Raw genomic sequence first — 17,179 nt, forward strand, 5'->3', positions numbered from 1 at the left:
GGTCCGGGCTGGGGATTCGAACCCACCACCTTAGGTGTATGTGGCTGGCGCCTTAGCCGGTTGAGCTATAGGCGCCGAGCCAACCATTTTAAAAATTATTGGAAATTTTTTCTTTTTGAGTCAAGAATTGTTAGTTTTTTTCAAACTTTGATCACTCCTCAGTGTGCAATACATTATATTTTCATGTATACATTTATATAACTAGAACAAAAATTTATATAAGTTACCCGTATTATTTGTTACAGAGAATAAATAGAAATTATCCCACATTTTCTGTTTTATTTCATTTGAAAAAGATAGTCTCAGTGTGCTACACTAATTTTTTGGTGCACTAATGAATTTGAAGTAAAGTTTAAAAGAACACTTTTTCCTGATAATGAATTTATGACACTGATTGGGGTGTGGCTTCATGGTGAAATAGCCTGCAGCATATTAACACATGAGTTTTATATTTCTCCTACTAACCCATAAGTCATCGTAGGTAATTTTTTTTTTTTTTTTTTTTTGAGATAGTCTCAAGTTGTCACCCTGGGTAGTGTGCTGGGACGTCACAGCTCATAGCAACCTCAAACCCCTGGGCTTAAGCGATTCTCTTGCCTCAGCCTCTCACGTAGCTGCAACTACAGGTGCCCGCCACAATGCCCGTCTATTTTTTGGTTGTAGTTGTCGACGTTTGGCAGGCCTGGGCTGGATTCGAACCGGCCAGCTCCAGTGTATGTGTCTGGCACCCTAGCCGCCTGAGTTACAGGCACTGAGCCTCATCGTAGGTAATTTTTGTTCTTAAAGAATACTGATACAGCCAAGGAGTGATGTTTTCTCCCTGTGTTACATTGAACATTAGGGCAAAGTAACAAGTCCTAGTTATCTACAATGGATGTGAGTCCAAATCTTCTGACCTAATCTCTTTTTCTACCACATCAAAGGTGAGAACCCCAGAGGCAGATTACTGAGAAGTACTGACACAGAGCTCCCGCACATGGGTGTGTAGCTTTTGCACCCTGGGAGATGGGGCTTTGTTTGTTTCTTACAATGAAAGGCTGGCTTGATTCTGATTCACACAGGTGGTCCAGCAGTGGTACTGACCTAAGGCAGCTGTGTCAGTGACAGTCTCTCTGTGTCCTGTGTTAGTTTACTGCCTGCTCTGGGCTTGTCTGTGTGGGGCCATCTGCCAGCCTGTGTGAAGTATCTAAAGAGGAAGATTTAATCCAAACTTTCACTAAAGTCAGGTGGACTCTCACAGAAACAAGTATGGTTCAATTTTGTTGTGAACCTAAGACTGCTCTTTAAAAGTCTGTTAAAAAAACAAAAAACATAGCTAGACATGTATAATCTCAGCATTTAGGAGGCTGAGGGTGGGAGGATTGTTTGAGCCAGGAGTTCCAGACCAGCCTGAGCAATGTCTCTACCTGTCTGTACAGAAACTTTAAAAATTAGTCTGGTATGGTTGCAGATGCCTTTAATCTCAGCTACTTGGGGTGCTGCAGCAGGAGGATCACTTAAGCCCAGGAGTTGGAGGCTGCAGTGAGCTGTGATTGCACCATTGCTCTTGAGCCTAGACAGCAGGGCAAGACTCTGTCTTTACAAAAAAAATTGAAAGTACAAGCAAAGTGAAGTAATTTGAATAGCAAATGCTGTGGAGGTAGAGGGGTCAGAGAGGGTAAATGTGACTGGGGATTGCTGGGAAGGCTCCTGTAGAAGAGTGGATTAAGACCAGCTAGAGGGTGGGATCCTTTAAATGTCTAGGGTAGGAATTTATATCCACAGATACAAATCTAGATACAGTATTTATATAACAGATGTAAATTTAGATGATGTCTGGAGGCCTCTGGAGTGGTGTTCTGCTGTCATTAAAATACTTGTAGAAAAAATGTTACGTATAGAACATTTTTTTCCCCAGGAAGCTTGGAGTCATTTGGAGTTGTCGCCTTTTCCTAGTCTGTCTCCTAAGAATTTTAAAGCACCCTGTTCTGTGGCGTTCCTTACTACATCACTTATTTCTGATAGGCTTGGTGGCTTCAGACGCAGGAGGAGAGATCCATAAGTGATTTTTAAACAGAACAATTTACTTGATTTGCTTACACTAAAAGCTTTCAGGTCTGTTCTTTTTATTAGCCAGCAGGTGTCATCAGCGAGCCAAATGTTGCCTGACTGAGGAAAAGAGGTTTTTATATTTTCCTTTCCTTTTTCCAATTACCTGTTGGCTATTTGCTCAGTCCCTTAAGTCCCTTAAGCTAGTAGAAAACCCTTCAGAAAACTCATGGGTCTACATCTGTTAAGATTGCCTTCATTTGAGATTTGTCATCCTTTGGGCAATAAACATCCCATTCAAATTATGTAGACTGGGCTCGGCGCCTATAGCTCAACCAGCTAAGGCGCCAGCCACGTACACCTAAGGTGGTGGGTTCGAATCCCCAGCCCGAACCCACCAAACAACAATGACGGCTGCAACCAAAAAAATAGCCGGGCGTTGTGGCGGGCGCCTGTGGTCCCAGCTACTTGGGAGGCAGAGGCAAGAGACTCGCTTGAGCCCAGGAGTTGGAGGTTGCTGTGAGCTGTAATGCCACGGCACTCTACCCAGGGGGACAGCTTGAGGCTCTGTCTCAAAAAAAAAAAAAAAAAAAAAAAAAAAACAAATTATGTAGACTGTATTTTGGGGGTACATTTTAAATCATCATATATGAATAATTTTGTTTAGCCTACAAATAATATGGCTATTAGAAGTATATGTTGATAGAACCTCTCTGTAGTCATATGTTGTTAGCTTTAAAAATGTGCATATTCTTTGAAGTAATATTTTAACTTTTAGAAATATACCTTAAATAATCTGGAATATGAGCATATTCATTTTAAAAATATTTATTGATAATTAGAAACAACCCAGTGGTCCCAATAAAAATGTTTTCCATATGATAGAATTGGGTAGTTACTGTTTCCAAAGAACTTTTGAAATTTTTATCTAATACATAGTTTAAAAAGACATAGTAATAGAAAAGCATCAGGCTCAGTGCCTGTAGCACAGTGGTTATGGCACCAGCCACATGCACTGAGGCTGGTGAGTTTGAGCCTGGCCTGGGCCAGCTAAACAACGACAACTGCAATAAGAAAATAACCGGGCATTGTGTCAGGCGCCTGTAGTCCCTGTTACTTGGGAGGCTGAGGCAAGAGAATCAATCGCTTAAGCCCAAGAGTTTGAGGTTGCTGTGAGCTGTGACCTCATGGCATGCTACTGAGGATGACATAGTGAAACTCTCTCTCTCAAAAAAAAAATAATAATAATAATAAAAAGCATCAGTTCCCTAGTTCATCCTTTCCAGTACCCATCTTTTACCCTCTACCTCCTGAGAAGATATCTCTCCTGGTTTTTATTTCCCTGTGTGGTAGAATTCTAGGTGATTTTAATTTTCTTTTTATACTTCTAATGTTATTGGTTTTAATTTCCTATAATTTTCAAGCCAAGGGTTATTTTTTTCTTCAAGAAGTAAAATACAATGCATTGTCTTTAAGTTTCAGCAAAACTTGTAGACAAACTAAGGTTTTAAAGAAAACTATTTAAAAAAAGTTTCAGTGAAACCATTTTAACATTTAACTATTACAGTGAATGATCTTCTAAAACATAACTTCTCAGCAGCTCTGATTTGTTAGTGTTTTATCATCAAATAGAAGTATCTTTGAACTTTAGAAGTATTACAAAAATTAAAGTTTATGTTCAATTGTGAAAAGTATTTTTATTTTTCCATACTCTCAAGTATTAAGGCCTTTCTGAATTACTTTCCTCTTCATTAAGGGAAAGAAAAAGTTAAGGGAGGGGTTGGTATTTCTCCCCATCTTAATTTGTTGTAAACCCTGGTGCATATTCATTTGACAGCTTTTCTCATCTTTTCTTTATTCTCTTGTATCTCATTGTAGATGAAGATTTGATAAAGTATGGCTGGCCTGAAGATATTTGGTAAGTAACAATTTTGGTTCTACTTTATGTGTACCATCATTTATGTTTTTAGAATTGGCCAACCCCTAACTGCTATGATGAAAACTAGCACTTGGGCTTTATAGTTTTACTTATGGGTGTCCCGTGGTAAATAGCTGACTGCCAATTCCATTAATTTACAATTACCATGTAAATTGGGAATGATGTCTTGGGGTGTGATCACAAGCCTGAGAACATCATGTAGACTTTTCCTACCACTTAGACCCAGGTCCTTTTAGGAGTATGTTCACTCTGATTGAAACTTTTGGAATGTTACCTCTGTGAATGTTAGCATCTGAGTTTGTCCTGGTAAACCCCCAAGGCTCTGTTAAGCAAAGGATTTCACTAGGATTATGTGTGAATGGAACTAAATTCATTTTTAAATGAAGGAAAATGGAAATAGTGTGCATTTACTGCCTACACCACCCCTGATAAGTGGTATTTCCACATACCCCACTTAAGGAGTTAACACAGTGCAGCTATTGGATCCTGCATCTCTGTATCTTTGGCAGTCGGGTAATGGGGTAAGCAGCGAGCTGAAGAGGAGAAGGATAGGCAGAACTAGCAGTCAACCCTAAACCTTGAGTAAGCATTTTGAGAGCTTTGGCAAGTTTGTGTTTTGTTTTTAAAGGAAACTTGCTCAAGATTGTTCATAGAGCTGGATTTTAACATTTCAACCAAAGCCCCATACTTTCATCCATTCCCCCTGCCCTTTGTAGAGGTGTACGTGTAAAGTTGGTGTATGTGAGCAGTCGTATTCCTGGGTGTGTTTTGGTTCTTCGTTTACATATGAATTCATTAGATATAGATTGAATTATTTGGCTATTTCTTTTGACAGTATTCTATATCAGAGGGCTTTAAGAAGAATCAGAATAAAATAGCTACTGTAGATATGTAGGGAAGAGTGGTAAATAGAGAATGGGCTTAAAGCAAGTAGAAATTGGAGTGAGAGAAGTTAGTTCTCAACTGAGCTTGGTTACTAGTGTGGTTATTTCCCTAAGATTCTGGAAGAAGATAATGAGATGTAATTTTCAGATTTGTGAAAAACAGATTTCTTTTCTTGGTGGAAAAATGCCCAGATAAAGGTGATTAATTATTATAAATCTCTCACGTGGGAATGTAAATGAGTAAATAAACCACTTAGAGAAACATAAATAAGATGTTATATCCATTTCTGGCTATTAATGATTAAGAATAAAACTTACAATCATCTTAGACTATTTGCCAAAATATTTTTCTGTGTCCAAAGTGAATAGCAAGATGTTTAACCACTTAGACATACCGTCCACCATATCTTGTACCAGATGTGAGTGTGTCACCACTTTCACTTCTAAGGAATTCATTAATGCCAAAAAAAAAGTCTAGAGAAATTCATAATGGGGTATGATGGAGTCTCCTTAGGATTATACTGAACACTCTTCAGTCTGGAAAGGGACGGACTAAGGAAGCAGTAAGCCTAAAGTTAACAGAATCACAAGGTGACAATCTGTGTTACCTTGTCCATTGTTTGATGCTAGGATTTGGGGGGCATTTGGGTACTGGAAAGAGAGAAAGTCCACTTCATTTGGTGAATTGTAAACAAAAAGAGTCTTCATGTCTCATAATGTTGCATAGATTTTATAAGATTCAGTTAAATTGTTGGTCGATGGAGCCCTAATGAAAGGAAGGTTTACTATGTTGGGATGAAGGGCATGCTGAAAGTTTTTAGGACAGGGTCATAAAAGGCAGTGTTCACCCACAAGATGCATGTTAGTGTCACCGTCAGAATATAGGGCTACATGAGCTGTCGGGGTGGCCCATTTACTGGTGTGTTCTGCTTAGTGTCATCAGGCCCGACCTACCTCTTCCAACTCTGTACTTGACCTTCTGTTTGTATTGTTTTGCCATTGCTTGAAACTCAGAATGTCCCAGACAAAACCCTCATCTTTTCCTGCAGACCGTGGTTCTGCACATCTCCTGGGCTTGCAACATTGGCGTCTCACTGACTTCTTTCACTCCTTTCTCTTCTCACCTGAAATTCCTTTTCCTTCTCACCTGAAATTCAGTACTGTGCTTCGGTCAGGGACCAGCCAAATCGCAGGTCTTCCAAGAAGCCTTTGGTCACTGATAGCTCTTTTTATCACTTGGGAAATCACCCTTAACCGGCACATTTAATGTTTACCCATATTATCTCCACTCATCTTGGCACTTAACCACACACAACTGCATAACTTTCGATGTTTATCTTACCTCTTAGGTTGGTAGTGAGCCCTTTGGAGATGACAACTGTGCTTTGTACTCCCTGTGGTGCTTAGCGAGTGGTTGGCACTGGGCACATACTTTTTGGAATGGAATGCTTTCAATGCCAGTGGCCTGAAGAGATGGATGTCTTGCACCTCTTGCTAAAAGTGGTTTTCATCCTTTGTAGGTTTCATGTGGACAAACTCTCTTCGGCTCATGTGTACCTTCGATTACATAAGGTAACTGAATTTAAACATGGATTAATGACCTTTTTTTTCTGATGACCATCATATCTTATTCTTTAATCCCTTTTCTGCCATTAAATTGCTTAAAGCCATAAAGGTATATGAAAGTCTGAAAGTTAGTAAATGAAGAACTCTCTTCTTGTGACCCAGAAGATCACTGTGAAAAATTCTGGGTGATTTCTGAGACTTAGAAGGGGGCCTAGTACTTATTTCCTGGCTGGAATCACTGCCTGGTCCTGCTGCTTCAGGTGGGCTGTCGTCTCTGCTTTCTTTGCCTTTCAGATGTTGGCCTGTCTTCTCCAGTGGACATCCTGTGTGGTTCCTTTTGCTCAGGGCTCCTGCTGACTGAGGACAGATATTCCCAGTTGTCAGTTATCAGGGGCTTCTTTGGGAAGTTTAAAGCAGGGTAATAGTAATAAAGGAAAGAATGTTAATGTCCGCTAGTAATACAGTAGCACTATTTTTCCAGTCTGTCTTTGTGTTTTATGTATTAATAGTTTAATCACAGGGTACACGTGCTTGTTGTGTGTATTTCTTTCTTTAGTCAACTTTTTACTTTGGAATAATTTTAGAATTACTGAGAAGTCGCACACATAGTACAGGGTCCTCATATACACCCTTCACCCAGGTTCTCCTTTGTTAACATCTTACATTAACATGATAGATTTGTCAAAACTGAGAAACTAACCTGGGCCCATTGTTAACTAAACTCTAGACCTCATTTGATCTCACTCGTTTCCCCTAGGTGTCGTCTTTCTGTTCCGGGATCCAGTCTAGGGTACCATGTTACATTGGGGTGTCTTGCCTGCCGGGTCTCCTCTGGTCTGTGACAGTTCTCATTCCCTCTGTTTTTCATGACCTTGACATTTGAGAAGTACTAATCAGGTGTTCTGTAGAACGTCACTAATTGGGGTTTATCTGATCTTTTCTTCATGACTAGACTGGAGTTGTGGGTTTGGAGGGAAGAATGCCACAGAGGTGAAGTGCCCTTCTCATCACCTTGTTTTAGGAGGTGCATAAATTGACATTACTCATTGCTGATGATGTGAGCCTTGATTGCTGGCCAGGGCAGTGTTTGCCAGGTTTCTCCACCATATAGTTGCTTCTCTCTCCCTTTCCCTACCTTGTCACCTGTAAACTAGTCACTAAGTCCAGCCCATACTCAAGGGAATGGAGCATGAAATCAAGATCCATTTCCTCAAGTGGGAGGTGTCTACATGTACTATTTGGAATTCTTCAGGGAGGAAGATTTTTCTCTCCTCCATTTGTTTATTCACTCAGATGACTTATTTTTTGTAAAACTGTATGTATTGAAGAGTTTTCAATTTAAGATAAAAAAATTTAGAAACATAATGGATTAAAGTGAATTTAGCTCAGATATTTAGTTAGATGGACTCTTCTATTCCCATACTGAGGTGTTCTGTTAATATACTTCCCATATTTGATAAGAGGCAGTGCTAAATTGATTCCTGTGCACTCTTGCCTCTGAAATGTTTTTATTCTTTTAGAATTGCTTCCCGTACTCATTGATTTTGATACATGTTTCTATTGAGAAGAAGAATGAATGTTATTTCTCCCTTACAGTGAATGGTTAAGATCAAACACAAATAAGAACTTCTTTCCTGATTAAGGTTGAGGATAGATGACCTCCAGTCGTAATTATTAGTATTTGGCAGTTTTCTTCCATATGGTTTTTTTACTTACCAGGTGTCAGTATTTCTCTTATTATTGCTTCTTAGTTTTAATAAACATTACTATGGCTACGTAAATTTACTGCATTTTTGAGTGTCGTGTAATACAATTGAAGAGCCTCTGCTTATATTATAAATGAAATCGTGCCTCGTAGGTAAGGCAGCAAGTGTGTTTTGGTTGCTCCAGCATCACTTGATAATGAGGGTGTGGACCATTTGGTTTATTTTTGTGTTTCAGGGAGAGAGTATAGAAGACATTCCCAAGGAAGTGCTGATGGACTGTGCCCACCTCGTGAAGGCTAATAGCATTCAAGGTCAGTTTTCCTGGTGATGTTTTTAGAATTAGCACCACCTTTGTCTGAAATGGATTACCTTTTAGAGCATAGGCCGTTGACTTTGCTTTGGAGCGAAGGAGTAACACGTGATTTGTTTTCACCCTATTTTGTTCTTTAAGATGGAGGGCAATTTTACTGCCCGTCAAAAAACTAAAACTGATTTCAACACCCTTCTAATGTGCATGGTCCTGTGTGAGTCTCAGCTCTTTTTACTTGTTAACTTACCTTAAATGGAAGGTTGTCTAGATATGCCTACCCTGAGATCATTGGTAAAGAGACTTTTGGAAATTTGGTAATGTTGATAGCTAAGCAAGAGAGATGTGTCTCGGGGTTTCATTTTAATGTTGTTTGATGTCTTTATTTCTAGTATTTGTCATTAGTTTGTAGAATTAGTCTCTGAATCATATTTTTCTACATTTTCTTTATCTCCTCCCTTTTACATACTTTTTCCCTCTCTTAAAATGTACAGGTATCAAGTTAGCTGATCTCGTTACCCTCCAGAGAATCTTATTCAATTGGTCTGGGGTGGTCCCTGAGTATCAGTTTTTAAAGAGCTCTCCAAGTGAGTCTAATGTGCAGTGTGGGTTGAGCACAGTTGGCCTCAGGGTTTCAGGTAGGGCCTGGCAGACTATGCTTGGTGCTTATTTATTTCTGCTATACAGGATATAATCTAATAGTCATTAAAGGTCAAGATGGATGATTATTGGGGTGAAGGTGGTGGTTAAGAGTGGTAGCCAGGACGTAGTACTCTCTTGAATGAGCCAATGGATTGGATTTTAGGTGTAGACCTAGATAGAATAGGGGTAATTGTGGTTTGATACGCAGTTTAGTAATGGTCAGAGGGTTGGAAAGACATGTGGTTTGGGAAGAAGTTAAATATGCAGCAGGCCCATATCTGATAACAGGTACCGGGGGGAGGCAATTATAACACAGGAGCTGAGCGGCGTACCCCTTTCCCTGGTGACTGTGTTTCTCGTATCTTAATAAGGAATCAGGTGCTTATAGCATAAGAAGGTGGAGCGTCTTTAGAGCCCCTCTTTTTTTCACCTGTAAATCAAGCAATTGTAATGGATTTAAGAAAATTCCATTTTATAAGTAGAGGAGGATTTAAGATTTTGGTTGAGAAATTCAGTTATTTATGAAATAGAAAATAAGAATTGAAATAATCAGTATCTTCCTTTTTTCTGTGTTCCAACTTCCTGCACATGTCCGCATCCCTTCCCGTGCACCCCAGGCTGGCCGGTGTGCCTTTGTGAAAAGACTCTTTATTCTTGGCCCTGCCTCTTCTTATTCTTTTTTTTTTTTTTTTTTTTTGAGGCAGAGTGTTACTTTGTCATCCTGGATAGAGTGCTGTGGCATCATAGTTCATAGCAACCTCAAACTCTTGGATGCAAGTGATCCTCTTACCTCAGCCTCCCAAGCAGCGGGGACTACAGGCACGCACCACAGTGCACCCAACTAGTTTTTCTACTTTTAGCAGAGACAGCATCTCACTCTTGCTCAGGGTGACATGAGCAACCACACCAGCCAGTCTCTTTCTTCTTAATCTCTTTATAGTTTACTAGTTCTAGAGAAAACAGAAAGAGGAAGGAAGAGTCACGAGACCGAATTACTCTTTTCTTTCCCCTTCATCCTTCCACAGTTAGAAGGTTCCATGGGACACCAGCAAAATAAGGACCTTTCAGCCAAAGGGCCTTACTCTCGTGAGTGAATAGGAAAGGATGTGCAAAAGAGTGAAGCACATAGTCTTTGCTGTGAGATTGGTAGAAGACACTGTCCAGTTAGGAAACATTCCTTCCTAGCTGGCTACCATCAGCCCTCAGAACCAGGGGAGCAGGGGTTAAACGTATCTGTTATCATAGAATCAGCCTATTCTATATTCACCCAGTGAATCTTACCAGGACTAAACTTTCTAGAAGTTTAGAAACTCTGTAACTCCCCTTGGCCTATACTTTCAATCCAAACTTCTGAAGCTGGCCATTAAGCATCTCTGACCTGACTATAGACTTCTTTCCCTATGCATATTTTACTCCTGCCAAAGTAAATATTTGGTGTTTCCAGCCTTGTACCTTTGTGTATATTGCTTTCTCTGCCCTCTGGTTGGTCCTCAGTCACTGCAGGCCTAGATCCAAGCTGAGGTTCAAGTCCACGGAATGGTTGTAGTGATAACTGATAACACTGATGGGATGTTGATGACATGCTGGGCCCTGTGCTTAAAACTTAATTTATAAGTTATTTTTCAACCCTATTGAGTTTGATGATATTATTATTTTCATTTTATAGAGGAGGAAAATAAGCTTACAGAGAGTTGAGGAACTTGCCTAAGCTTTCAGAGCTCTGAAGTATACTAGAGACTGGGTTTGAATCAGACCGCCTGACTCTGCAGTGCTCTGTATTAACTGCTGAGCCCTTTACGCTCTTCCATGAAGGCTTTTCCTTCCCCAGCTCTGAGCGCCCCTGTGGCTTTGTACTTTAGCACTTTACCTGTATCTTTCCAACAGCATTTAATGGGTTCTCCTTTTATGTGAAGTTATTTGTGTATTTATCTCCCCTCTTTTAGCATCTTGGGAGGCAGGGTTCATAGCCTCATCCTGTATGCATGACCTAGGTGTCTGGCATATAGACTTTATTTTTTTTTTTTGAGATACTCACTTTGTTGCCCTCAGTAGATTGCAACACACTCACAGCATCACAGCTCACAGCAACCTCAAACTCTTGGACTCAAACATTTGCTTCACCCTCCCAAGCAGCTGGGACTATAGCGCCCACCACATGCCTGGCTATTTTTTCTTGCAGTTGTTATTGTTGGTTAGCTTGCCTGGGCTGGGTTTGAACCTGCCAACTTTGGTGTATGTGGCTGGCACCGTAGCCACTGTGCTGTGAGCGCTGAGTTATATAAACTTTTTTTTTTAAACTTTATTTTGTAAAAACCTTTCAAACATACAGAAAAGTTGGCAGGAAAAATACACCTACCATATCTAATTTATAGTAGATTCTCCAGTTTGTAATTTTTACATATTTGCTTTCCCTCTATATGTAGCATGCTTTTTAACTTTTTTAGCTGAACCACCTGAAAGAAAATCGTAAATATCATGGTCCTTCAACCTGTATTTCCTAAGAACAAGGACGTTATCTTCAGTAGGAGCTGTCATTAAATTCAGGAAATGTAACACGGCTTGAATACTGGTATCTGATGCACAGCCCATATTTACGTTTTACAGTTGTCCCTTATAGCATTTCCTTTCTTCTGGTCCAGGATCATGCTCTGTATTTACTTGTCACTTCTCTTTAGTCCCCTTGAATCTAGAGATGCTGCTTTATCTTTCGAAACTTTGATACTTTATCTTTCAAAAACCATTGCCCCAGCTCAGCCCAGTGGGGGCAAAGGCCCCAGAGTTAATGAAGCAAACTTGCCTATGGGGTCAGAGGCTGCCTTGGGCCACCCTGCCCAGGATTAAACTTTCAGAGACTGCTTTTCAAGGTTCGAAAAAAGAAAGAAGGGGGTGCAGAAAGACGAGTTGTGGAGTGTCCTGCAGTTTGGGTTTTTCTGATGCTGCCCCTTGATCAGAATCCTCTTATGCATTTTTGGGCAGGAATACTACATAGGAACGAGTACGTGAAGTTTTGCACATTAGTCAGGAGGCACGTGGTGTGATTTTTTTTGCCCCATTTTTTGGAGACATTAATTTTGGGCAAGGAGGTGGTCGCCAGCTTTCTCTAATGTGCATGGGGATTTAATAAACATGGGCATCTTCTGCCATCTCATTTGAACACATCAGACCAATATTTAAACTGTCAATCTCAGAGCTGCCTGGGAGGCAGCTGTGGCCTGAGGGCACATGCGTGGTGGAGGTGGTGTGAGGGGACAGGAGAGATGACCAGGGCACCCAGCACCCCTTTCACTGAGCATCTCTCCTTTGATGGCTTGTATGTTTTCTTTGTTAAAAGGGTTTCACTGCTAAAAAAAAACAGTGCTGCTATTAAACCAGTCCAATTTCCTGGTGTTTCATATGTGATTCAAAGAGCTGCAGGGACTTTCCGAGAGTGGCCCAGAGTGTTTATTGTAGGGTCCAAATAGCGGCCACATCTCCTGAATCGTAGGCCATGATTTCCTCTTGCTGTTTAACCTTTATTGAGTTGAAGACTCCTTTGAGAACCTGAGGAAACATAATTAGTCCTTTTCTCTTGAAAAACTATACCCAGTAAATTTTGCATCCACTTTTAGGGAGTTCTCCAAAGTCCCTGGAGCTAATCCATGCACTCCGGCTTTCCATTATAATACTTTTGTTTGCTGTAGTCCTGGCTACTCGGGAGGCTAAGGCAAGAGAATCGCCTAAGCCCAAGAGCTGGAAGTTGCTGTGAACTGTGACACCATGGCACTCTACCAAGGGCAACATACTGAGACTCTGCCTCAAAAAACCCCAAAAACTTTCGTTTGCATTTTGTTTATTGCCAGCTCTACCATTTGCCTTTTGTGGGTGGTTTTTGGAAAAGTATTTGGTTTGAAACAATGGGTGGCTTGTTCGTTGGAAGCCATTTCCCTTTTTGGATTTTGGTGATTTGCCAGTGGGTAAGGGAACACATTGCTCAGTCTCCTCCTGCCTGCATGTTGAAGACAGTCTCTCTTGGCAGGCTGCAAGATGAACAACGTTAATGTGGTATATACGCCGTGGTCTAACCTGAAGAAAACAGCTGACATGGATGTGGGGCAGATAGGCTTTCACAGGCAGAAGGATGTAAGTGACACCACTGGAGGCGGCAGAGTCCGGACACTGACTGAAGTGTCCTATCCATCTTTCCTGTCTGACACCATTGTTGTTGAGGGCTGAGCATGATGTATGTTTTCTAAAGGGAATTAAACTGGGTTGCTAAACCCCCGGAAAGCCTTGTTCCTCTTCTGGGAGAAAAACAAAAATAAAGATGCCATATTTTTCCCCCCTCTCTCTCAAAGGTAAAAATTGTGACAGTGGAGAAGAAAGTAAATGAGATCCTGAACAGATTAGAAAAGACCAAAATAGAGCGATTCCCAGATCTGGCAGCAGAGAAGGAGTGCAGAGACCGGGAGGAGAGGAATGAGAAAAAAGCCCAAATTCAGGAAATGAAAAGGAAAGAAAAAGAAGAAATGAAGAAGAAGAGGGAAATGGATGAACTTAGGTATGTTGGAACGACGGTGTGAGATTGACCTCCAAGACTGTTTTCTGCTGATTTTAATCATGGATCAACCCTTAGGAATAACATATCAGTGTAAAGAGGAACATATCACAAGCTCAGAGACTTAAATTGGTTCAGATAAAAAGGCATTTGTATTAAGGTGCTTGCTCAAATGAATTGCTCATTTATAGGGGTAGCATATGAGAGTATGTGCAACAAAATAATTTTATTCTCAGATAAGCTTTCATGGGTTATCTTTTCTTAAAGTCAAGCTTGTCAAGTTAATTCTTCAGGACAGGAAAAGATGCCCTAATAAGTATTTTATATTGACTCGCTTTGCTATTTGAATAAAGCTGTCTCTAAAGGCCAACACTCAGAGCTGTTTTTAGTAACTCTCAAAGCTGTTTTTGAAACCAATTTTCTACATTTTAAAAGTTTAATTAATACAGTAAGGCCTACTCCAAAGTACTTCATTTTTAAATAGTAAATGGTTAAAATAGTTTTGTTCTTCAAATTCTAACGAATAAGGCCATAAGCGTACAGACTACACATTAGTTTTCTATTGCTCCTGAAACAAATTACCCCAAATTTAGTGGTTTAAAACAATACAGATTTGGCTCAGTGCCCGTAGCTCAGTGGTTAGGGCACCAGCCACATACAGTGGGGCCGGTGGGTTTGAACCCAGCCCCAACCTGCTAAACAATGACAACAACCACCAGAATAGCTGGACATTATGGCAAGTGCCTGTAGTCCCAGCTACTTGAGAGGCTGAGACAAGAGAATGGCTTAAGCCCAAGAGTTTGAGGTTGCTGTGGTGTCACAGCACTCTAGCAAAGGTAATATAATGAGACTGTCTCAAAAAAAAAAAAAACAACACAGATTTATCATCTCATAGTCCTATACTCAGAAGGCAAGTAAGGCTCTCACTGGGCTACAGTCATTGTCAGCAGGAATGTTTTCCTTTATGGATGATCTAGGGGAGAGTCTCTTTCCTTTTGCAGCTTCTAGAGGCTGCCCACATTCCATGACTTATGACCCCTTCCTCCATCTTCAAAGCCAGTGACACTGCATTTCATAGTCACAGACCCCTCAGTGACCCCTGCCTCCTCCATCATGAAAGAGCAATGTGATTAGATTAGATTGTCTGCAACAATCTCCCCAGCTTAAGGCCTTTAATGACATCTGCAGAGTTGATTTTGGCATAACAGGTGACATACTTACTGGTTCTCGAGGCTAAGATGTGGGCATCCTGGGTTGGGGGTAAGAGATGGTGTCATTCTGACTGCCACACTAAATCTGTATAAAATAGGTAGTGCTAGGCCTAAACAGCATCTAGTTTTTCTAACTAAATTAAAGTTTATAGTCATAGAACTTGTAAATTTTCCCACCAGTACCATTTGTTTTGTTTTTTGAGACAGAAACTCATTTTGTTGCCCTTGTTAGAGTACTGTGGCCTCATAGCTCACAGCAACCTCCAATTCTTGGGTTCAAGCAGTTCTCTTGCCTCAGCCTCCCAAGTAGCTGGGACTACAGGTGCCCACCACAATACCTGGCTATTTTTTTAGAGATGGGGTCTTGCTCTGGCTTAGGCTGGTCTCAAACCTGTGAGCTCAGCCAGTCCACCTGCCTCAGCCTTCCTTAGTGCTAGGATTACAGGCATGAGCCACTGCTCCCAGCCCAAAGATAACAGTATTCCTGATTAAACATACTGCCTTCAGATTGGCATAGAATCAAATAAGCTGTCTTGTCATGTCTTGATGAAGAGTACCCTGGGTTCTTAGAAGTTGTCAGGTCAGACCGTAGGTATTATAATCACGTGCTGTTACTTACTTGTGATCCACGTGCTCTTGTTTCTGTTGGGGTTCTGCTAAGATAGATGAGTAGCTTCATTTAAAATGTGGTATTCAAATGGAGAGCACCAGAATGTTAACCTGAATTGTAATCTGCTAACATGAGGCAGACGAACGCCTAGACTTAAATATTTGATATGGGCTAGAATTTATGAGTTTCCTTTGTATTGAGAGTGAAAGAAAAATTATCAGCTCCATCAGTGTGGTTAAGATTTGTGTAATTGTGAGTGATGCAGGACTTTAGAGCTGTTAATTCTTCTTTGTTTTTTATTTGGAGTAGGGGAAAATTGAAAACACACCTTTTTGTGCCCTTTATAGATCCAACATGATTTCGCTTAGGAACGTGCTGTTATATGTAGAAACATATCACTTAATTTACTCATGTATGACATTTAGTAAAGAAGAATAGCTAACATTTTTTAACATTTACCATCTGCCACATACTGTACCAAAAGTGTTTCATTGCATTATCTCATTTAATCCTAACAATAGGCATGTCAGATTTGTATTTGCATTTTATGGAGGAGGAATCAGTCTGAGAAGTAGCCTAAGTCACATTGATAGTCTAATTCTTTTTTTTTATTATTAAATCATTGCTGTGTACATTAAAGCAGTCATGGGCTATGATATGCTGGTTTTATATACAATTTGAAATATTTTCATCAAACTGGTTAACATAGCCTTCATGGCATTTTCTTAGTTATTGTGTTAAGACATTTATATTCTACATTTAGTAAGTTTCACATGTCCCCTTGTAAGATGCACCGTAGGTGTGGTCCCTGATAATTCTTACATCTTCATACATTAGTATACTCTTCTGCCCTCTGTTCAGTCTATTCAGTTTTAAAGTTATTCACTGTAAATCAATCAAGTAATTGATAAATGTTATTCAAAGTAACCTATATGTTACTAAAATGTAAGGCATTTGGTATGATTTTACTATTTCAAAAGTTGCAAGCTTATAAACAAAAGAACCATCAACCAATGGAGTTTTCATATCTTCTGGATTTTCTTCTGTAATGTCAACAACATATTAAATATTCATGTGAACTAGGGAGGGGGTTATTCTAAATCTTATTGAATGAAAAGTTTAATCAGTCCCATTTTTTACGCTGTCACTAGTCACTTGCGTTTTTTAGTGATCATCATGAGCCTCAGAAAACCAAAAACAGTTGCTGTGTTTATTTCTGTTAATCATATTCCACACAGACAACTCTCTGTCACATGCTACAAAAGATAGAAGAATGTGACAAAGGGCTGTGGTGCCAGGAATGGGACACAGTGACATAGCAAGAATTTGCTTGGCGTGTCCAGAGCTGTGACTGCCTGCTAGATTCTGCAGCTTCTATGAAATTCCAACAATAGGCTATAAGCTTCTGACATATGTTGTAATCTGTTTTTATTCATTTGTATTGGTTAGCATCATGTTAATTTCTGTCTTTGAATCTTCCATCCAAGAGATTGAAATCAATGCCTGTTACCTGCTTTGTTTTAATCTTGTATTCTCTTACTTGAGAATACTCATCACATGAGTAAGTAGTCATGTGATGAGGGAACAGTCAATATATCATAAATGCATGGGTAACTGAGATTCACTTTGCTGATAGGATGATTCTTGAAGCTGAAATCAAAACTCTGCCAGTGGGCTAGGCATGGTGGCTTGTGCCTGTAATTCCAGTATGTGGGGAGCCTGAGGCAATAGGATCACTGAAGCCAGGAGTTC

At 40.2% G+C, this 17,179-nt stretch overlaps 1 protein-coding gene across 2 annotated transcripts in view; it reads left to right on the forward strand.

Annotated features, from left to right (window-relative positions):
* The window catches only part of CCDC25 (coiled-coil domain containing 25), a 45,222-nt gene that overhangs the window by 8,950 nt on the left and 19,093 nt on the right, over positions 1-17,179 (forward strand). For both annotated transcript variants that reach the window (XR_002774380.1, XM_003793940.3), the window contains exons 3-7: positions 3,907-3,946; positions 6,372-6,423; positions 8,359-8,434; positions 13,088-13,191; positions 13,407-13,609. Coding sequence is in view for 1 of the 2 variants with exons in the window: in XM_003793940.3 (XP_003793988.1) it covers positions 3,907-3,946; positions 6,372-6,423; positions 8,359-8,434; positions 13,088-13,191; positions 13,407-13,609 (475 nt within the window). In the remaining variant the exon portion in view is untranslated. The remainder of the gene's footprint in view (positions 1-3,906; positions 3,947-6,371; positions 6,424-8,358; positions 8,435-13,087; positions 13,192-13,406; positions 13,610-17,179) is intronic.

Source organism: Otolemur garnettii, unplaced genomic scaffold, assembly GCF_000181295.1.
Source record: "Otolemur garnettii isolate 467f Iridium unplaced genomic scaffold, OtoGar3 scaffold00074, whole genome shotgun sequence".
Taxonomy (NCBI): domain Eukaryota; kingdom Metazoa; phylum Chordata; class Mammalia; order Primates; family Galagidae; genus Otolemur; species Otolemur garnettii.